The sequence below is a fragment of the Arachis stenosperma genome, chromosome 3, assembly GCF_014773155.1.
Source record: "Arachis stenosperma cultivar V10309 chromosome 3, arast.V10309.gnm1.PFL2, whole genome shotgun sequence".
Lineage (NCBI taxonomy): Eukaryota > Viridiplantae > Streptophyta > Magnoliopsida > Fabales > Fabaceae > Arachis > Arachis stenosperma.
In genome coordinates this window covers 80,339,327-80,362,380 of record NC_080379.1, presented here as the reverse complement: position 1 = coordinate 80,362,380, position 23,054 = coordinate 80,339,327, and the positions used below count along the sequence as shown (strand labels likewise).

General features: G+C 43.7%; 1 protein-coding gene across 1 annotated transcript; it reads left to right on the top strand.

Annotated features, from left to right (window-relative positions):
• Positions 1 to 20,095: 20,095 nt before the first annotated feature.
• Positions 20,096 to 20,794, top strand: LOC130966305 (uncharacterized). Its single transcript, XM_057891094.1, has one exon. The coding sequence runs from the start codon at positions 20,096 to 20,098 to the stop codon at positions 20,792 to 20,794; it is 699 nt and encodes a 232-aa protein (XP_057747077.1).
• Positions 20,795 to 23,054: the final 2,260 nt, after the last annotated feature.

Below are 23,054 nucleotides of genomic sequence, written 5' to 3'. Positions count from 1 at the left end.
CATGACCAAAGGTCAGCCAAGCCTTAGCAGATCACTGCTCCAAAAGCAAAATTGATGAAAATCAACAAGCTCTTGTGGTGATAAGTTGAAACCTCGGTCCAATCAGATTAGACATGGCTTCTCAGCCAGCCAGATTTCAACAAATCATCATGAAACTCTAGAATTCATCTTCAAGAATTTCGAAAAAAATAAATACCTAATCTAAGCAACAAGATGAACCGTCAGTTGTCCAAACTAGAACAATCCCAGGCATTGTTACCAAAAGCTTGCTCAAACTTGAACAATCCCCGGCAACGGCGCCAAAAACTTGGTGCGCGAAATTGTGAACAATACTTTTCACAACTCTCATAATCCCTGGTCATGAACTCCAAAACTTGGTGGTTCAATTCCATGGCATTACACAACTTCGCACAACTAACCAGCAAGTGCACTGGGTCGTCCAAGTAATACCTTACGTGAGTAAGGGTCGATCCACGGAGATTGTTAGCATTGAAGCAAGCTATGGTCATCTTGCAAATCTTAGTCAGGCAGACTCAAATGGATATGGTGATGAACGAAAATAACATAAAAGATAAGGATAGTGATACTTATGTATATCATTGGTGTAAGAGCTTCAGACAAGCGTATGAAGATGCCTTCCCTTCCGTCTCTCTGCTTTCCTACTGCCTTCATCCAATCCTTCTTACTCCTTTCCATGGCAAGCTCGTGTAGGGTTTCACTGTTGTCAGCAGCTACCTCCCATCCTCGCAGTGAAAGCTAATGCTCACGCACTCTGTCACAGTACGGCTAATCACCGGTTTGGTTCCCGCCCCTGCTGGAATAGAATCCCTCTTTTCCGTCTGTCACTAACGCCCAGCAGGTTAGAGTTTGAAGCACGTCACAGTCATTCAATCATTGAATCCTACTCAGAACACCACAGACAAGGTTAGACCTTCCGGATTCTCTTGAATGCCGCCATCAGTTCTTGCCTATACCACGAAGACTCTGATCTCACGGAATGGTTGGCTCGTTTGTCAGGCGAGCACTCGGTTGTTAGGCGATCAACCATGCATCGTGCAATCAGGAATCCAAGAGATATTCACTAAGCCTCAGATGCTTGTAGAACAAGAATGGTTGTCAGTCACCTTGTTCATGAGTGAGAATGGTGATGGGCGTCAATCATCACCTTCATCATGTTGAAGAACAAGTGATATCTTGGATAAAGAACAAGCGGAATTGAATGGAAGAACAATAGTAATTGCATTAATACTCGAGGTACAGCAGAGCTCCACACCTTAATCTATGGTGTGTAGAAACTCCACCGTTGAAAATACATAAGAACAAGGTCTAGGCATGGCCGAATGGCCAGCCTCCCAATGGTCTAAGATAGCATCAAACGAAGATAGCTACCAAAAGTCTTTTAGATACAATAGTAAAAGGTCCTACTTATAGATAACTAGTAGCCTAAGGTATACAGAAATGAGTAAATGACATAAAAATCCACTTCCGGGCCCACTTGGTGTGTGCTTGGGCTGAGCAATGAAGCATTTTCGTGTAGAGACTCTTCTTGGAGTTAAACGCCAGCTTTAGTGCCAGTTTGGGCGTTTAACTCCCAATTAGGTGCCAGTTCCGGCGTTTAACGCTGGAATTTCTTGAGGTGACTTTGAACGCCGGTTTGGGCCATCAAATCTTGGGCAAAGTATGGACTATTATATATTTCTGGAAAGCCCAGGATGTCTACTTTCCAACACCGTTGAGAGTGCGCCAATTGGGCTTCTGTAGCTCCAGAAAATCCACTTCGAGTGCAGGGAGGTCAGAATCCAATAGCATCTGTAGTCCTTTTGAGTCTCTGGATCAGATTTTTGCTCAGATCCCTCAATTTCAGCCAGAAAATACCTGAAATCACAGAAAAACACACAAACTCATAGTAAAGTCCAGAAAAGTGAATTTTCACTACAAACTAATAAAAATATACTAAAAACTCAACTAAAACTACCAAAAACATACTAAAAACAATACCAAAAAGTGTACAAATTATCCGCTCATCACCTGGCTGGCGTTTAAACGCCAGTCTGTCTTCTTCACTGGGCATTTTTGAATGCTCAGCTTTTTCTGTATAATTCCTCTGCAGCATGTTCTGAATCTTCAATTCTTTGTATTATTGACTTGAAAAGACACAAATTAAAAATATTTTTGGATTTTTAATAATCAAAATGCAACAAGAATGAAATAACAATGCATGCAAGACACCAAACTTAGCAGTTTGTATACTACTGACACTATATGAGACGCATAAACACTCAAGCCAAAAGAATTCAAAGATCAGAGTAAGAAATCATCAAGAATTATTTGAAGATCCTTAAGACACATGAATGAATGTATGCAATTGACACCAAACTTAAGATGAGACTAGTGTCTCAACAAGGAACATAACATTTTTTTGGTTTTTATGATTTTTTTGAATATTTTTTTTTCTTTTTTTTTTTATGTTTTTCGAAAATTAAGTGGAAAAAGATATCAAAATTCTTAATGAGAATTCTAGGAATCAGTGCAATGCTAGTCTAAGACTCCGGTCCAGGAATTAGACATGGCTTCACAGCCAGCCAAGCTTTCAAAGAAAGCTTCGGTCCAAAACACTAGACATGGCCAAAGGCCAGCCAAGCCTTAGCAGATCACTGCTCCAAAAGCAAGATTGATAAAAAATCAACAAGCTCTTGTGATGATAAGTTGAAACCTCGGTCCAATGAGATTAGACATGGCTTCTCAGCCAGCCAGACTTCAACAAATCATCATGAAACTCTAGAATTCATCTTCAAGAATTTCGAAAAAAAAATACCTAATCTAAGCAACAAGATGAACCTTCAGTTGTCCAAATTGAACAATCCCGGCATTGTTACCAAAAGCTTGCTCAAAACTTGAACTATCCCCGGCAACGGCGCCAAAAACTTTGTGCGCGAAATTGTGAACAATACTTTTCACAACTCTCATAATCCCCGGTCATGAACTCCAAAAACTTGGTAGTTCAATTCCATGGCATTACACAACTTCGCACAACTAACCAGCAAGTGCACTAGGTCGTCCAAGTAATACCTTACGTGAGTAAGGGTCGATCCCACGGAGATTGTTAGTATTGAAGCAAGCTATGGTCATCTTGCAAATCTTAGTCAGGCAAACTCAAATGTATATGGTGATGAACGAAAATAACATGAAAGATAAAGATAGAGATACTTATGTAATTCATTGCTAGGAACTTCAGATAAGCGCATGAAGATGCCTTCCCTTCCGTCTCTCTGCTTTCCTACTGTCTTCATCCAATCCTTCTTACTCCTTTCCATGGCAAGCTTATGCAAGGGTTTCACCGTTGTCAGTGGCTACCTCCCATCCTCTCATTGGAAATGTTCAACGCACCCTATCACGGCACGGCTATCCATCTGTCGGTTCTCAATCAGGCCGGAATAGAATCCAGTGATTCTTTTGCGTCTGTCACTAACGCCCCGCCTTCAGGAGTTTGAAGCACGTCACAGTCATTCAATCATTGAATCCTACTCAGAATACCACAGACAAGGTTAGACCTTCCGGATTCTCTTGAATGCCGCCATCAGTTCTCGCCTATACCACGAAGACTCTGATCTCACGGAATGGCTGGCTCGTTTGTCAGGCGAGCACTCGGTTGTCAGGCGATCAACCATGCATCGTGCAATCAGGAATCCAAGAGATATTCACTAGAGCCTTGGTTGCTTGCAGAACAAGAGTGGTTGTCAGTCACCTTGTTCATAAGTGAGAATGATGATGAGTGTCATGGATCATCACATTCATCAAGTTGAAGAACAAGTGATATCTTAGAACAAGAACAAGCGGAATTGAATGGAAGAACAATAGTAATTGCATTAATACTCGAGGTACAGCAGAGCTCCACACCTTAATCTATGGTGTGTAGAAACTCCACCGTTGAAAATACATAAGCATAAGGTCTAGGCATGGCCGAATGGCCAGCCTTCCAATGATCTAAGATAGCATAAAACGAAGATAGCTACCAAAGTCTTCTAATACAATAGTAAAAGGTCCTACTTATAGATAACTAGTAGCCTAGGGTGTACAGAGATGAGTAAATGACATAAAAATCCACTTCTGGGCCCACTTGGTGTGTGCTTGGGCTGAGCAATGAAGCATTTTCGTGTAGAGACTCTTCTTGGAGTTAAACGCCAGCTTTTATGCCAGTTTGGGCGTTTAACTCCCATTTGGGTGCCAGTTCCAGCGTTTAACGCTGGGATTTCTTGAGGTGACTTTGAACGCCGGTTTGGGCCATCAAATCTTGGGCAAAGTATGGACTATCATATATTTCTGGAAAGCCCAGGATGTCTACTTTCCAACGCCGTTGAGAGCGCACCAATTGGGCCTCTGTAGCTCCAGAAAATTTACTTCGAGTGCAGGGAGGTCAGAATCCAACAGCATCTGCAGTCCTTTTCAGTCTCTGAATCAGATTTTTGCTCAGAACCTTCAATTTCAGCCAGAAAATACCTGAAATCACAGAAAAACACACAAACTCATAGTAAAGTCCAGAAAAGTGAATTTTAACTAAAAACTAATAAAAATATACTAAAAACTCAACTAAAACTACTAAAAACATACTAAAAACAATGCCAAAAAGTGTATAAATTATCCGCTCATCACCACCCCATCCGGAAGTTCAAGTGTCAAGTCAAGAGCAACATGTAGAATTGAAGCCACTACCGCCCCACCTAAAGTACTCCTACCTTGATGAAGCCCACAAGTTTCCGATGATTGTTGCAAGGGAACTCACTCTTCAATAAGAAGAGAAGTTGCTCCATGTTTTGAGGAAGAACAAAAGGGCCATAAGTTGGAGCTTGGCGAATTTTGTGGGCATAAGCCCCCAAGTGTGTGAACACCGAATATTCCTAGAGGAAGGAGCTAGACCTATTTGACAACCTCAAAGAAGACTAAATCCTACAAATTTGGAGGTTGTAAAAAAAGAAGTCACCCGGCTATTAGAAGCGGACATCATATACCCCATTTCGGATAGTAAATGGGTAAGTCCTGTCCAAGTTGTGCCGAAGAAGTCCGGGGTGATCACCATCAAGAAGGATAACGGGGAGCTCATATCTACACGGGTACAAAACTCATGGCGGGTGTGCATTGACTACCGACGGTTAAATACGGCCACTAGAAAGGATCATTTTCCGCTACCGTTTATCGATCAAATGCTTGATCGGCTATCCGGTAAATCTCACTACTATTTTCTAGATGGCTATTCTGGGTACTTCCAAATATACATTGCTATAGAAGACCAAGAAAAGACAACATTTACTTGCCCCTTTGGAACTTACACCAATAAGCGTATGCCATTTGGCTTATGCAATGCATCGGCGACTTTCCAAAGGTGCATGATGAGGATATTTGCAGATTTTCTAGAGCAATGCATGGAAGTATTCATGGATGACTTTAGTGTCTATGGGGACTCTTTTGATCATTTCTTGGATAACCTTGAAAAAGTTTTGGAAAGATGCACTAAATCAAACTTTGTCTTGAATTTTGAAAAGTGTCATTTTATGGTTAGGCAAGGCATTGTTTTAGGACATTGTTTCCAAAGATGGTATCTCCGTGGATCCAGCAAAGATAAATGTTATATCTAGCTTACTTTACCCTTCCTTTGAGAGAGAAGTCCGTTCGTTCCTTGGCATGCAGGTTTTTACCGAAGATTTATAAAGGACATTAGTAAGGTAGCATTGCCACTATCTCGGTTGCTGCAAAAAGACGTTGAGTTTGACCTAAGTGAAGAGTGCATTGCGGCTTTTGACAAGCTTAAGGTTGCACTGACCCAAGCTCCCATCGTGAGAGGGCCGGATTGGAGTCGGCCGTTCGAAATAATGTGTGACGCTTCAAAGTATGCGGTGGGAGCCGCGTTAGCACAACGCGGGGGTAAGAATCCATATGTCATAGCCTATGCATCAAAAACATTGGTTGGAGCACAATCCAATTACACTACCACTGAGAAAGAGCTATTGGCTATCATTTTCGCTTTGGATAAATTTCGAGCTTACTTACTTGGCTCTAAGGTGGTAGTGTACTCGGATCATGCGGCATTAAAATACTTGTTAGCTAAAAAAGAGTCCAAACCGAGATTGATTAGATGGGTTTTATTATTGCAAGAATTTGACTTGGAAATCAAAGATAGGAATGGTTCGCAAAATCTAGTGGCGGATCACCTAAGTCGCCTTGAACACACCAAGGGCGATTCCACTCCTATTGATGATTCTTTTCCCTTAGAAGGCTTGCAAGCAATCTCGAAAGTTGATGACAAGTCATCTTATGCTAGCTTTTCAAGCATTTTTCACTTGTTTCATAAGGTTTTACGCACTTCCTTGCATTATAAGTAGGTGATTTGGAGTGGATTTGCATGGTTATGTCAATTCAATCAACCATCAATTATTTGCCACAAAATCATGAGGTTTAAGCTAGAATTAGTTGGTTTTTGATTGATTTAGAAATCTTGTGAATTTGGTGATACTTTGATTGGTTGTTTTGATTACTTGTAGTTGAAGAAATGATGAAAAAAAGGAAAAAAGAATCTTAGAGAACTACGTTAACAATAAAAATGGAGCGCTCAACGTAGAAGCCCAGCGCTCAAATGAAGAGAGAACTACGTTCAATCAATGAATCTTTTCGTGGCCTCAACAATGAAAAACAAGGCATGGCACACTCAAAATGGGATAGCCAGGGCTCAAAGATGGAAGTGCGCACAAGGCAAAGGAGCGCTACGTTCAAAGGTTCCTACTGAGCGCTACTACAAGTAAATTGTTAGCACACAAGGTAGTAGAGCCAAGATTCGAAGAGGGGCACACATGCATCAAAGGGCGCTACGGTCAAATCACACAACTGAGCGCTACATTACAAGGAAATTGGCTCAAAAGGAAGCCACCAAGGCTCGAAGAGAGAAACAAATACAAGTAAGGGGTGCTACGTTGCATTCTCCAACTGAGCGCTGAGGAAATTGGCACAAAGGGGGGAACCAAAGCAAGCCATGCAGCGCTCAGTTCACTAACCAAACTGAGCGCTCCATTGGAGCCAGCACCCTGGGCCATTTTCAATTAAAAAGCCATCTTGGATCCACTTTTTCACCAACTTGAAAAGCCTACTCCAAATCCTGAAAACCAAAAATAGAAAGTGTATAAATAGGAGTTTATTTGATTTGTAGAGGACCTTTTGCTCACTTTTGACTTTTTACCTTTAGTTCATTTTTAGTTTTCACTTAGAGCTTTCATTTTTGATTTTGAGAATTGGGATTGAGATCTGAGTTTTCTTTCTGATTGTTCTTGCTTCGGCAACTTCTACTTTCTGTTTTGAATTTTGGATTGAGATTGAAGAAATTCTGTTTCAATTCTTGATCTAAAATTCATCTTTGTTCTTCTTTTACATAATTCTGAGAATTGAGGAATTAGATTTGAGTTTCATTTGCTGTGTCATTTACATTTCTTCTGCAATTTATTTTCTGTTTGATCAAGGGTGTAATTGAGATCTAGATCTGTGTTCTAATCTCATTACTTCTCTTAGATCTTCAATTTTTCTTTTAGATTTCATAATTAAGCAGAGTTTTCTTTCTGTTTATTTCTTCAAGTAACTTTTCATTTCTGTTTAGATCTTCTGCAACTTCACTTCATCTTCTACTTCTCTGATTGATTGCACTTTACATTTTCCTGTTGAATTCAGAATCCCAGTACTCAAATCCCTTTTACTCTTCAAGCAATTTACATTTCTCAGTAGTTTAGCTTCAGTAATTTAGATTTCTTGCACTTTAAGCTTCAGCCATTTACATTTCTTACAATATAAGTTTCAGCTCAATTTACATTTTCTGCACTTTAGATTCTGTCAATTTCCCCTCTCCCTTTTATTTTCATGTAATTTAGCTTCTGTTGATCACAATTCTCTCAAATCATCAACTGTTTGCTTATCTAAATTCATCACTTAACTAAAATTGCTCAATCCATCAATCCCTAAGGGATTGACCTCATTCTTGTGAGTAATTACTACTTGATGCGACCTAGTACACTTGCTGGCGAGTTTGTGTGGAATCATTTTTCCCTCATCAAGTTTTTGGTGCCATTGCCGGGGATTGATTTAGATTGACAATGATTAAATAAGGTAGTGGTCTAGATTAAGCACTTTCTCTTTGTTTTTCTTTATTTTTGATAAGCACACTAACTATTTGAGACATTGTCTCTACTAAGTTTCACTACACTCAAGCTACATAGTGCCATGTGTGTTTCTTGTTGTTTTGGTTGTGTGACAGAAGCAAGGAGAGAGGTCTCCACCTCTGGTGACATTGATGAGAGAACTCTTCAAAGAATAAGAAGAGAAGCCAGAGGGAAGGGAATTATTGGTAAAAAGGAATCAGAGAAAGAGAACCAGGAAATGGAAGAAAATGCTCCTAATCCACCAGAGGGAGTGGCTAACAACAATGGCCAGCCTCAAAGGAGGGTTCTAGCCTCCTACACTTTTCCTAATCCAAGGCACTGTGGGAGTAACATCCTTACCCCCAATGTCAATGCAAACAATTTTAAATTGAAGCCTCAACTCATCACTCTCGTACAGAACAATTGTTCCTATGGAGGAGGCCCACTTGAAGATCTAAACCAACACCTATCCACTTTTCTGAGGATATGTGACACTGTGAAAACCAATGGTGTGCATCCTGACATTTACAAATTATTGCTATTTCCATTTTCCCTGAGAGACAAAGCTACTCAATGGTTGGAGTCATTTCCAAGAGATAGCATCAACAATTGGGAAGATCTAGTGAACAAGTTCTTAGCCAAGTTCTATCCTCCCCAAAGGATCATCAGACTCAAAATAGAGGTCCAAACATTTACTCAGATGGATGGAGAGTCATTGTATGAGGCATGGGAGAGATACAAAGCTCTAATCAGGAAGTGCCCACCAGAAATGATCAGTGAATGGGATAGGCTCCAAAACTTCTATGAAGGATTGGCACTAAGAGCTCAAAAAGCACTTGATTATTCTGCTGGAGGCTTAGTACAACTCATGAAGACCGCTGAGGAGGCACAAAATCTCATTGACACTGTAACAAACAATCAATACTTCTATGGTCATCAGAGGCAATGCTAACCAGCTCAAAGGAAAGGTGTATTGGAGCTTAAAGGTGTGGACACTATTTTAGCTCAAAACAAGGTGATGCATCAACAAATCCAGCAGCAAATGGAGATGATGGCCAAGAAGATTGATGGCCTCCAAGTTGCAGTAGTGAATACAAGTCAACCATCACCCACATGGGGGCAAAATAAAGAAAACCAAGAAGATCAGCAGCAGGAACAAGTTCAATATGTGCACAACCAAGGTTCTGGATTAAATGACTTTCATGGAGATACTTACAACTCTTCTTGGAGAAACCATCCAAACCTGAGATGGGGAGACAACCAGAATCAAAACCAGCAGCCATGGCAAAGAAATTCAAACCAAAACAACTCAAGAAACACAAACCACCAAAGCCATCAGCAAACTAACTAAAACCCTTACAGAAAACCACAAAACAACCACCCCAATTCCAACTTCTATCCACCCAATAATCCACCAACTAACCAAAATACTTTTCACCAACCCTCAAGACCCCATAATCAACCACAACCACCTCAAGACTCCCAAAGAATCTCCAACTTGGAGATAATAATGGAAAGGATGATGAAGCACCAAGAGCTAACCAGCAAGAACCATAAAGCCTCAATGAAAAATTTAGAAAGGCAAATTGGTCAATTGTCCAAGCAAGCAGTGATTGAAAGACCAACCAGCTCATTCCCAAGTGATACCATTCTGAACCCGAAAGAAGAATGTAAAGCCATCTAGCTAAGGAGTGGAAGAACCTTGGTGAAAGACAAAGAAACCAACAAGAAGCTTATGGACAATGACAAAAGGCCAGCTAAAAAAGATGAAGCGATCAACAAGGAAGAAGACATGCAAGATCAAGAGAAGTTTAAAGAGAAAGATGAGTAGCCACAAGCTTCAAAGAAAGGGAAGCAAGTAATGGAGGAAGCATCACAAGAACAAAGGAAGGTGGTGAAGACATACACACCTCCTCTGCCATATCCTCAAAAACTACAAATGAAACTTGTTCATACCCTGACCGAGCTCTCCAAACTCGGTAAAGCTGATAGAAGGCCCGACCTCGACCTAAGGCCCACGTTCGAGGTCGGACCTCGGACAAACAAGCCAAAGAAAGGCCCATCAGAAGGAACTAAGCCCAAAACCTAAAGGCCGAAAGGGCCTGGGAAAGGCGGTTCCGCAAAGATAGAGATAAATCTCCCAAAAGATAAGATAAGATAAGAATATCTTATCCAGGGATGATCGCAGCCAACTACTATAAATACACTGGAGCACCCAGGTATAACTCATACTCTAATTCTACTTGATATCTGCTTGGACCCATGCTAACTTAAGCATCGGAGTGTCATTGCAGGTACAACCCCCCGCCGTTCAGCACAACCAGCTCGGGTCACAGACCCCCCACCTCGGGCCTTGCCAGAAGACCGAGCTACACGTTTCAGGTAACCCTCGGAACATTGGCGCCGTTGCCGGGGACCTGGAAGTCATCCCTTTACCATGGCGGACGACCCTCCCAACAATAACCACGCTACATCAGAACAAGAAGAGGAAGTTGACACCGGAGAACGGCCGGACAGCCCTCTATCACCACGCACTCCAGGAGGAAACAAACAGAATCGCCCAAAGACATCACCCCCAGACAAAGATCCACAAAATCCCGAAAGAGAAAAAAGTTCGGAGATTCTGGAAACAGTTCGGGCACAACAAAGCCGGCTGAGACAACTCGAAGAGGACGTAAAGAAGCAGAAGGAAACTGAACAGGATCTGAGAAGGGAAGCTCGCAAACGCAGAGAATTGGAAGAAAAACTGCGGAAGATAGAGGCCAACCTAAAAGATCGGACGGAACACGGCACCACTCCCGAAAGCAACCATGATCCCTTCACACAAGAGATCATGAAAGAGAAGGTACCGCGAAACTTCAAACCACCAGATATGGACCTCTACGACGGCACCACCGATCCAAGTCATCACCTCAGCAATTTCAGAAGCAGAATGTACTTAGTCGACGCCTCCGACGCGATTCGATGCAAAGCCTTCCCCACCACTCTCACTAAGTCAGCCATGAAGTGGTTCGACAACCTGCCACCAGGATCAATCTCCAGCTTTGAAGACCTGACCAAAAAATTCTTAACAAGGTTCTCTATTCAAAAGGACAAGGCAAAACATGCCCCCAGCCTACTCGGGATCAAACAAGGCAACCAAGAAACTCTCAGAGAGTACATGGAGCGATTCAACAAGGCCTGCCTGGACATACAACACTTGCCCACGGAAGCAGCCATCATGGGACTAGCAAACGGCCTAAAAGAAGGACCGTTTAGCCAATCCCTATCCAAAAGATACCCGACCTCCTTATACGAAGTACAAGAACGGGCAGGAAAGTATATCAACATGGAAGAAACCTCCCAGCTGAGAGACTCTTCCAGGAAGGAGTCAACCTACCCGCCCCGAGATCGAGATCGGGAACAGAAAAAGAAAGAAGAATCCAACTCGGACAAGCCACGAAAATACCACAGCTACACTCCCCTCCGAGTCTCCCTGGTAGACGTCTACAGAGAAGTATGCCACACCGAGAAGATCCCACCACCCAAACCTCTGAAGCACAAGAGAGCAGGAAGAGATCGGTCCGAGTACTGCGAATATCACAGACTCTACGGCCACTCTACTAACGACTGCCACGACTTAAAGAATGTTATAGAAAAGCTAGCCAGAGAGGGAAAACTCGACAGATACATAGCTGAGAAAGGAGAAGAAACCAGAAAGAGAAGACGGGGAGATAACGAAGATCGGGCCGAGCAAACACGAACCCCGCGAACTCCTGAAAGGCACATACACATGATAAACGGAGGTTTCGCAGGGGGAGGGACATCCAAATCCTCACGGAAGAGACACCTCAAAGAAGTCTACCATGTCCGAGAAGACAGCCCCTTACCCGAGTTACCAACTATCTCATTTACCCGAGAAGATGCTCTTGGAATAATACCCGGACACGACGACCCTATGGTGATCACCATCATCCTAGCCAACGCCAACTTACATCGAACCCTGATCGACCAAGGAAGCTCAGCAGATATCCTGTTCAAAGCAGCCTTCGACAAGCTCGTACTCGAAGAAAAAGAGCTAAAAGCCTATCCCACCGACCTGTTTGGACTAGGAGATACCCCGATCCGCCCCTTGGGATACATCTCATTACACACTACCTTTGGAAAAGGCGAGCAAACCAAAACACTAAGCATCGACTACATTGTAGTCGACGTCACTTCAGCATACAATGCCCTCATCGGACGACCAACCCTAAACAGACTAGCGGCTATAGTCTCGACCCCACACCTCTGTATGAAGTTCCCTACCGCAAAGGGAATCGCTACCCTAAAAGGCGACCAAAAACTAGCACGACGATGCTACAACGAAAGTCTGAGCCTAAAAGGGAAAGAGGTCAACACAATAGAACTCGGGCGAGTCCAAGCCCGAGAAGATCTTCGGCCACAACCAGAAGGAGAAACCGAAAAGATCCAGATCGGGAACACACCCGAGAAAGTAACAAACATAGGGGCAAACCTCGAGGCAGGCCTAAAGGAGGAACTCACAACCCTCTTAAGGGAGAATTCCGACCTCTTCGCCTGGAAAGCCTCCGATATACCAGGCATAAGCCCCGACCTGATGTGCCATAAGCTATCCGTATACCCGGGATCCCGACCTGTCCAACAAAGACGCAGGAAGCTCGGGCCCGAACGCATGCAAGCAATAGAAGAACAAGTGCAAACACTACTAGATGCAGGGTTCATTAGGGAAGTAAAGTACCCCCTATGGCTCGCAAACGTGGTCCTAGTGAAGAAGCCCAATGGAAAATGGAGGATGTGCGTCGACTACACGGATCTCAACAAAGCCTGCCCCAAAGATCCATATCCACTACCGAACATCGACGCCTTAGTCGATGCCGCTTCGGGCTACAGATACCTCTCCTTCATGGATGCATACTCGGGATACAATCAAATCCCGATGTATGGACCCGACCAAGAAAAGACCTCGTTCATAACCCCAAGGGCAAACTACTGCTACGTAGTAATGCCCTTCGGGCTGAAGAACGCAGGGGCAACCTACCAGAGGCTAATGAACAAAGTGTTCTCAGAACACATCGGGCTACAGCTAGAGGTGTACGTCGACGACATGCTAGTAAAGACACAAGAAGACAGAAACTTGGTCGCCGACCTCAGCAGTATCTTCGACACCCTCCGGAAACACAACATAAGACTTAACCCGACAAAGTGCACCTTCGCCGCAGAAGCCGGGAAGTTCTTAGGCTTCATGCTGACTCAGAGAGGCATCGAAGCAAACCCGGACAAATGTCAAGCAATACTCAATATGAAAAGCCCGACGTGTGTCAAAGAAGTACAACAACTAAATGGGAGACTAGCCGCCCTATCAAGATTCTTGGCAGGATCAGCGATAAGATCACTCCCTCTCTACTCACTCCTAAAGAAAGGGAAACCCTTCTCTTGGACCCCGGAATGCGAAAAGGCCTTCCAAGAATTCAAGGAATTCCTCGGGCGGCCACCAATCTTAACCCGACCTCTAAAAGGGGAAGAGCTCGTACTATACCTGTCGGTCGGACATCGGGCAGTCGCCTCGGCACTAATACGAGAAAATGAGGAGGGGCAACACCCCATATACTTCGTAAGCAAAGCACTACAAGGGGCCGAATTAAACTATCAGAAAATAGAGAAAATCGCCTATGCACTAGTGTTCACAGCTCGGAGACTCCGCCCCTACTTTCAAGCCCACACCATCAAAGTCCGGACAAACCAACCCATGAGACACATCCTACAAAAGACAGACATGGCAGGACGAATCCTACAATGGGCGGTGGAATTGTCCGAGTTCGACCTCCACTATGAAGCCCGGACTGCCATAAAATCTCAATACCTAGCCGACTTCGTCGCAGAATACACTGAGACCCCGGGAACCCCACTCTCATGGAATCTGTATGTCGACGGATCCTCAAACAAAACAGGAAGCGGGGCCGGTGTTATACTCGAAAGCGATCAAGGAACACGGATTGAGCTATCCCTAAAATTCGAGTTCCAGGCCTCAAATAACCAAGCCGAATACGAAGCCCTACTAGCGGGACTAAAACTAGCCGAAGAGGTCAGAGCAAAGAGGATCACGATCTTCAGCGACTCCCAGGTCGTCACATCACAAGTAAATGGAAGCTACCAGGCCAAAGACCCTACTATGAAAAAATACCTGGACCAAACACAGGCGCAATTACGACACTTCCCGGAAATACAAATCCAGCACATACCCCGGGAGCAAAATGCCCGGGCAGACGCCCTCTCAAAACTGGCTAGCACCAAGCCCGGAGGGAACAACAGAAGTCTCCTCCAAGAAACTCTACAATCCCCCTCCGTGTTAAGGGAGGAAGAAATACTAAATATATCCGGGCAACAACAAGGATGGATAACCCCCATACTCAACTATCTGAAATCGGGAACTCTCCCCGCCGAAAGAAAAGAAGCTAAAAGGCTTACAAAAGACGCCCAGAACTACACGTTAATCCACGACGTATTATACAGAAGAGGATTCTCAAACCCCCTCCTGAGGTGCGTCCCGACCACAGAAACAAAGAGCGTCCTCGAAGAAGTCCACAAAGGCATGTGTGGGAACCATCTCGGAGCCCGGGCCCTGTCCAAGAAAATAGTCAGAGCCGGGTTCTACTGGCCGACCTTGCAAAGAGACGCGGCAGAGTTTGTGAAAATATGCCCCCCCTGCCAAAAACACGCCAATTTTCACAAAGCACCGCCCGAAGACCTCATAAGCATCACCGCACCATGGCCCTTCGCAAAGTGGGGACTCGACCTACTCGGCCCATTCCCACAAGGACCGGGGCAAGTCAAGTACCTCATAGTAGGGGTCGACTACTTCACAAAGTGGATCGAGGCTGAACCCTTAGCCACTATTACGGCTCAGAAAAGCCGTAAATTCCTATACAAAAACATTGTCACGAGGTTCGGAGTCCCCTACTCCATCACAACAGACAATGGAACACAGTTCACAGACACAAGTTTTCAGAACTTGGTGGCCGAGCTAAAAATCAAACACCAGTTCACATCGGTCGAACACCCGCAAGCCAATGGACAAGCAGAGGCCGCAAATAAAGTCATCTTGGCCGGGTTAAAACGAAGACTCCAAGAGGCCAAAGGGGCATGGGCCGATGAACTCCCCCAGGTATTATGGGCATATCGGACAACCCCGCACTCTACAACAGGAGAATCCCCATTCCGACTAGCCTACGGAATGGAGGCAATGATTCCCGTCGAAATAGACGAAGGATCACCCAGAACCATCTTCTACAACGAAGGAGGCAACCCTCAGGCACAAAGGGAAGAACTCGACCTCCTACCCGAGGTCCGAGAAAGAGCCCGAATCAGAGAAGAAGTCTTAAAACGACGAACGGCCCTCAGATATAACCGAAAGGTGATAAAACGAAGCTTCTCCACTCACGACCTGATTTTAATCCGAAACGACATCGGAACACAAAAATCGGGAGAAGGAAAGCTAGCCGCAAATTGGAAGGGGCCCTACAAAGTAACAGAAGTCTTAGGGACAGGCTACTACAAGATATCCGACCTAGAAGGCAATGAGCTGCCCAGAACCTGGCACGCCTGTAACCTAAGACGATACTACAGCTAGAAAAACTTAACCCGAGGTGTACTCTTTTTCCCCACGAGGGTTTTTTAATGAGACACCCGGTTAAGTAGGACACCCGACCTAGTCAAAAGGGTAAACACTTTGTACATATTCTTCTTTTTAATACTAATCAAATTTCTTTATTTTCTCTTTCTCGTTATAAAGCATATCCTAAAAAGTACCCCACCAAGGCGCATTAATTTATGCTCGGCAAAACGCAAAAAATCATTTGCCAAAGGCCATACGAGGTCGGCAAAGATGAAGCGACGAGGTTCAAATTAATGTGAGAAGTTATAAAAGTAACTCTGAAATGGCTCAAAAAGCCAAATAGAAAAGAAGTTACAAAAATAACTTAAAAAAGGCCGACCAAACAACGAAGTCGGACCTGACCAAAGGGGTACTCAAGGATCCCGATGTCCGAGAATAAACTCGGACCCAAGAAAGAAGCTGGCAAAGAACCAGGACTACGAGAAAGTCAAGGCGCTAGCTAAAAAGTTGTTACCCAAAAACAACTAAAAAGCAAAAAGCGAGAAAGTCAAGGCGCTAGCTAAAAAGTTGTTACCCAAAAACAACTAAAAAGCAAAAAGCGAGAAAGTCAAGGCGCTAGCTAAAAAGTTGTTACCCAAAAATAACTAAAAAGCAAAAAGCGAGAAAGTCAAGGCGCTAGCTAAAAAGTTGTTACCCAAAAACAACTAAAAAGCAAAAAGCGAGAAAGTCAAGGCGCTAGCTAAAAAGTTGTTACCCAAAAACAACTAAAAAGCAAAAAGCGAGAAAGTCAAGGCGCTAGCTAAAAAGTTGTTACCCAAAAACAACTAAAAAGCAAAAAGCGAGAAAGTCAAGGCGCTAGCTAAAAAGTTGTTACCCAAAAACAACTAAAAAGCAAAAAGCGAGAAAGTCAAGGCGCTAGCTAAAAGGTTGTTACCCAAAAACAACTAAAAAGCAAAAAGCGAGAAAGTCAAGGCGCTAGCTAAAAAGTTGTTACCCAAAAACAACTAAAAAGCAAAAAGCGAGAAGTCAAAGCGCTAGCTAAAAAGTTGTTACCCAAAAACAACTAAAAAAGCAAAAAGCGAGAAGTCAAAACGCTAGCTAAAAAGTTGTTACCCGAGAACAACTAAAAAGCATAAAAGCGGAACGAGACAATCGAAACACAAAGCATGGCATAATAAAGCTACAAGAGTAGCTAAAATAGCAGAACCGGTGTCCAAAATGTTTGCAGAAAACATCCAAAAAACAAAAAGCCCACAGGTCGGGCAAAGGCACAAAAAGTACAAAAAATTACAGAGGATCAAGGCCCTTTCCAGACTCCGCATCAACACCTGCCTGAAACATGGATATCGGGACTGCAGGAACAGCACCATCGCTTGGAACCTCCATACCAACTCTATCCTCGGCCAAAGGTGAAGTCGGGTTCACGACCGGAGCCTCGGGGTCGGACACCGGAGCCTTGGGGTCGGACATCGGAACCTCATCCTCAACAGGGGCAGGAACAATCTTCCCCTCCACAACCATGTTATCCGTACTGAACAAACTGAGATCCAATTCGGGAGCAAGAACCCGGACCTGATCCCTCAAATTCACAAACATAGCATCCATACCCTTGGCCACATTATCTTCCAGCTCATAAAAGTCATCCCGAGCAGATTGCAGCTTCTCCTTCGTCTCCACAAGCTCAGCATACAGCTTGGTATAGTTCTCCGTCGCCACCCTCGCCGTCTCCTCAGACGTCTTCGCCACCGCCACAGCCGCGGTAGCCCTAGTCTTCTCTTCCTCCAAAGACTCCTCCAGCTCGGCAATCCTAGCATCCTTCAGCTGACTAACCTTATCAAGCTCGGACCGGGCCTTCTCAAGTCGGGAGCTGGTCGCCCCAAGGGGAGCTTTCTTAAACTCCCGAGCAATGGCGGCATGAAGGCTAGCCATCCGAACACAACTCCGCGCCATATACTGAAAGTGATGCTCCATGGACGCATCATCAGTAGAAATAAAAGTCTGAGGAAGAATGTGCTGCTCAACCCAACCGAGAGCATCGAAATCCTTGTCATTGAAACCAGCAGGCTCTCGGGAAGTCTTCTGTTTCTTGGGGGGAGGACCCGAGGTCGAGGTCGGGGAAAGCTGACCGGGTCCGGAGGTCGGAGGATCCTGAGTTATAGCTCGGAACTGAGGGACCGAAATGGTCTTCGACCGAGTCTGAACACCAATTGTAGTCTTCTGCGGAGAAGGTCGGGGAGAAGCTTCAGCCTCGATATTCCGAGATGCCGCAGATTTCTTCGCTCGACGGAGAAACTTCATAGAATCAGCCTGAGAAGACATCTCTGCAGAAACGAAACAAAGAGGTTATCAAACAGAAAGATCAAAACAAAGTCAAAATATGAAAATGAAATCTCAAAAAGAGGTCGGGAACTACCTAACTCGGAACGGAGAAGGCTTGGATCTCCCAACATTTTCTTCGTATCCAAGTGAGGTGCCCGACCCCATAGACTGCTCAACACACCAACGAAAGCCTGTTCCACCTCATCTAGACTCTCGAAAGTGTACTTAACCGACACCACACTCTCTTGCCAACAAAGAGGAAACGAAGGCTCCCCACTCTCATCTAAGAAAAAAGGTCGGACATCTCCAACAGCCCGGACTTTGAAGTAATAGTTTTTGAAATCGTGAAACGACTCATCATACAAAGTGCAAAATTTCCTACCCTGGTTAGCCCTAAACGAAACCCAGGACACCTTCCCAGCACCCGACCCCGGCTTCGTCAGTACAAACAGATAAGAAAAAAGAGAAACAGAAGGGGAGACGCCTAAAATCTGACACAAAAGTTGGAAAAGCTTTAAAAACGCCCAAAGAGTTCGGATGGAGTTGTGTAGGGGCAAGGTTACAAGACCAAAGGACCTCGGATTCCAGGTCGGTGAAAGGAAGACGGACACCTAGCTTGGAGAAGAAACAATCATAAGCATAGAAGAAAAGTTTCTCGGAACTCTCTAACGGCGGAAAACATACCCTCTCCTCGGACTCCGGGGCTGCTAACTCGTAATCCCGCTCAGACTCCCTGTTCTCACAAACACTACACTCCCTACGGAACCTAATCAGATACTCAGAATCTACAACAGACGGGACCCTTAAAGGAGCAGGATCTACCCAACCTAGACCACTCGGAATCTTGGTCGACATTGCTTGAAACACCTTTCGAGACATAAAAAAATCTTGCCTACAAAGAAAGAATACAACAGCAAGACAAAAATCACACAAAGGCAGAAAAACCAAATTCAACAAAAACAAAAGAAAGCAAAGTTCTTTTACAAACAAGAAGGCAGCAACTCGAATAACAAAAATGGATCGGAGAAAAGAGTCCCCCCACACACACATGCAAAGCAATAGCGGCGCCTCTTTTCGGGGCAAACCCGGGCATAGAAGATATCAGAAAAAAGAAGCGTACGAAGAATAAAAGCGAAAAAAGCAAACCTGGAAAAGAAGAAAGCGACGAGCTCCGACGAAAGGAAAAACGGCGGCGCAGAAAAGAACTCTGAAAAAACGCACAAAAAATGGAAGACGAAGAACAGAGAGAAAGAAGAGAAGATGCTCGAAAAGAAGTGATGAATAAACAAAGAAAAATGAAGAAAGGGGCAAATAAATAAAGCCTCCACAGAGCGCCGCACGGAAATCGAGGAAGAAACGGTAACAAGCAATAAATGCTGAAACGACCGTTTTCAAATTTTGAAAAACTACTATGCCCGAGCTCGACCTTCCGAAAAAAGACGAACTCGGGCAGGGGCACTGTTCATACCCTGACCGAGCTCTCCAAACTCGGTAAAGCTGATAGAAGGCCCGACCTCGACCTAAGGCCCACGTTCGAGGTCGGACCTCGGACAAACAAGCCAAAGAAAGGCCCATCAGAAGGAACTAAGCCCAAAACCTAAAGGCCGAAAGGGCCTGGGAAAGGCGGTTCCGCAAAGATAGAGATAAATCTCCCAAAAGATAAGATAAGATAAGAATATCTTATCCAGGGATGATCGCAGCCAACTACTATAAATACACTGGAGCACCCAGGTATAACCCATACTCTAATTCTACTTGATATCTGCTTGGACCCATGCTAACTTAAGCATCGGAGTGTCATTGCAGGTACAACCCCCCGCCGTTCAGCACAACCAGCTCGGGTCACAGACCCCCCACCTCGGGCCTTGCCAGAAGACCGAGCTACACGTTTCAGGTAACCCTCGGAACAAAACTTAAGGACCAACAATTTCCCAAGTTCCTTGAGGTCTTTAAAAAGCTGGAAATTAACATTTCACTTGCTGAAGCATTAGAGCAGATGCCTCTATATGCCAAGTTCTTGAAGGAGCTCATCAACAAAAAGAGAAGCTGGCGGGAGAATGAAACCATTATGCACACTGAAGAGTGTAGTGCAGTAATCCAAAAAGGGCTTCCACCAAAACTCAAGGACCATGGGAGCTTCTTCTTACCTTGCACGATTGGAAATATAACCATTGATAAGGCACTGTGTGACTTAGGAGCCAGCATCAATCTAATGCCTTATTCTATGATGAGAAAACTACGCATAGAGGAGGTAAAGCCCACACAGATGTCACTAGAGCTCGTGGACAAATCATTGGTATTTCCCAAAGGAGTGATTGAAAACCTTTTGGTCAAGGTGGATAAGTTTATATTCCCTGTAGACTTTGTAATCCTTGACCTAGGAGAAGAAGGGAGTGACTCTATTATCTTGGAAAGACCATTCCTGGCCACAGCAAGGGCCATCATAGATGTTGAACAAGGAAAATTGACCGTAAGGGTACATGATGTGAGCATCACTCTGAATGTCTTTCCAGAAGCACAACATACTGATGAAAAGGAAAACTACATGAATGATGACAGAGAAGACTTGCATTGGAAGGAAGAATCCAAGGAGATACTCATTAGTTCCCCTCCAAGGCAAGAGACAAGCAGCAAAGTAGGACAAAAGGAGAATGAGATTGTACAGAATGATGAGAGAAAGAAAGAAGAAAAGTGAGGTGTTAGCCACTAAGAAGACAGATCCCAAAATACAGCCCAATGTCAAAGCAGAAGGATCACAAAAAAAAGGGGAAGAAAAGCAAGAAAAAGGCTCTAAAAGGGTGAAAAAACAAAAAGATCACAACTGAAGGATTCTCAAAGGGAGATAAAGCGCAACTAATCTACCAATAGTTAGGGACAGAGCAACAATCTGATGATTATTACATTATCAACAGGATACTCTCATTGGATCATACAGAGATTGAACATCAAGGCACTGGAAGAAAGCTTACAGTGAGAGGAGACAAACTGAGGCACCACAATCATTAGCCACCCTAATAAGGAGTCAATGTCAAGCTAATGACAATAAAAGAGCGCTCCATGGGAGGCAACCCATGATTTAATATTCTTGCTTTGTTTTTATTTCAATAAATGATTCTTCTAGCATAAATTTGAGTTCTTATGAGCAGATTTGAAAATTGCGAGCACATGTTTGAGTCATAAGTTTGGTGTGCCTGAAGGCACTCTAAAATAGCTTCTCAAGCTTTCCTAGGATATATAGTCATTCATTCTGATGGAGTATATAGCCAAACATTAAGTTTGGTGTCTGTATGTGCATTGAAACTCAAAGAGATTATTTTTGCTCAAGAGACCAAATTTATCGATAGATGAACCACATTTTGCTTCACTTTAGGAGTTTATGTTATTATGGTAAGAAATAAAATGTTTCTTATAATGAATGCACCAATTGTGGCAGATACTCATTGAGTTCTACATGGATCATGTAGCAGAGAACAAGTTTGGTGTTCACCAAATTTGTGTTCAAAATCTAAGGAACACAATTGGTCAATTATAAATAAGGAACATGTAAAATTTTGCTTTATTTTTTCTTTATTGCTTACCACTACACCACTATACCAAATTCAACTCTTAATGCTTACCATTGCTTTAATTTAATTGTAGAGGTACAAGGGAGATTGGGAAGAAGACAAAGAAAGAGAGCATGCACGGTTATGACAAGATAAAAGAGAGTCACATGTGCCTAGGGAATGGTGCTCTCTTGGAGACAAAATCTGCATGTACTAATGCCTTGGAGACCGAACCACATGCATCCAATGGGGAAGCAATCCTTGTCCTCCTTCATCTTTGTATGCTAGCCGTTCATGCTATGAGCTTTATATAATGTTTTGCTCAATCTTCACCCTTCATTTTGCTCAACCGAAGTTTTCCCACTTGTGGTTTTGTTCCAAAGATTCATGCCTTGATTATAAATTGGTGGTGACACTCCCTAGATCACATATCCCTTCTCTCCTCATACAAGACTTCCTCATCTATTTGCTTGTGTTTCACTTACGCCTTCAGCCCAAACACGTTACAGTAGCCCCTATTTACCCAAAGACAACACAAAATACCCAACAACAACTTATCTCCCATCCCCTTTCATAACAAGACCGAGCTTTAACCGAAGCCTACCCCCTCTTTTTCTTTCTTTCCTTCTTAATTTATGGCTTCTTCATGTTCTAGAAGCAGGAAAGGTAAGGAGCCAGTGGCGGCCGAACCATCAACCTATGATACAAAGAGATTTAAGTCTCAGTTTCATGAATCAAGGTATCATAGGCTCATGGAATCAAAGCATGTCATTCTAAGAATGGGGTTTAGACTGCGTAAAAGGGAGTATCCTATCATGAGAAAAATCACCACAAAGAGGAGATGGGAACTTTTTTGTGAGCCTCTCACAGACATCAATGCAGTCATGATAAGAGAATTCTACACAAATGCTGTGAAGACAAGCGAGGACAGCCCCCTTATAAGAGCTATGTCAGAGGTGTTGAGGTAGATTTTATTCCACCATCAGTCATAATGGTCTTACAGTTGAGAGTAATAACCTATGGAGAGCTTAGCTTTGAGGAAAGATTACAGGGTGAGAATGACCCTGATGAGATATTACATGGGTTATGCTTTGAAGGCAGAGACTGGAAAAGAGACTCAGAGGGAACTCCAAGCCACTTCAAAAGAATAGATTTCATACCTGAGGCTAAAGGGTGGTATGAGATAGTGTGGAGATCTATATTCCCTACTGCAAACACCTCAGAAGTCACAATCAAGCGAGTTGTCCTGACATACTGCATTTTAAAGGGAGGAGAAATCAACCTCGCACAACTCATAGCAGACAGCATTTAGGAGATGGCTGAGGACACAAGCAAATCAAGTAGGCTTGGTCACCCAAGCACTATTCTGAGGCTGTGCAACAGGGCTGGGGTGCTATTTGAAGATGAAGA

Excerpts from the sequence above, each read along its gene's own strand:
- LOC130966305 (XM_057891094.1), top strand. The coding sequence starts at position 20,096 with ATGCCTCTATATGCCAAGTTCTTGAAGGAGCTCATCAACAAAAAGAGA.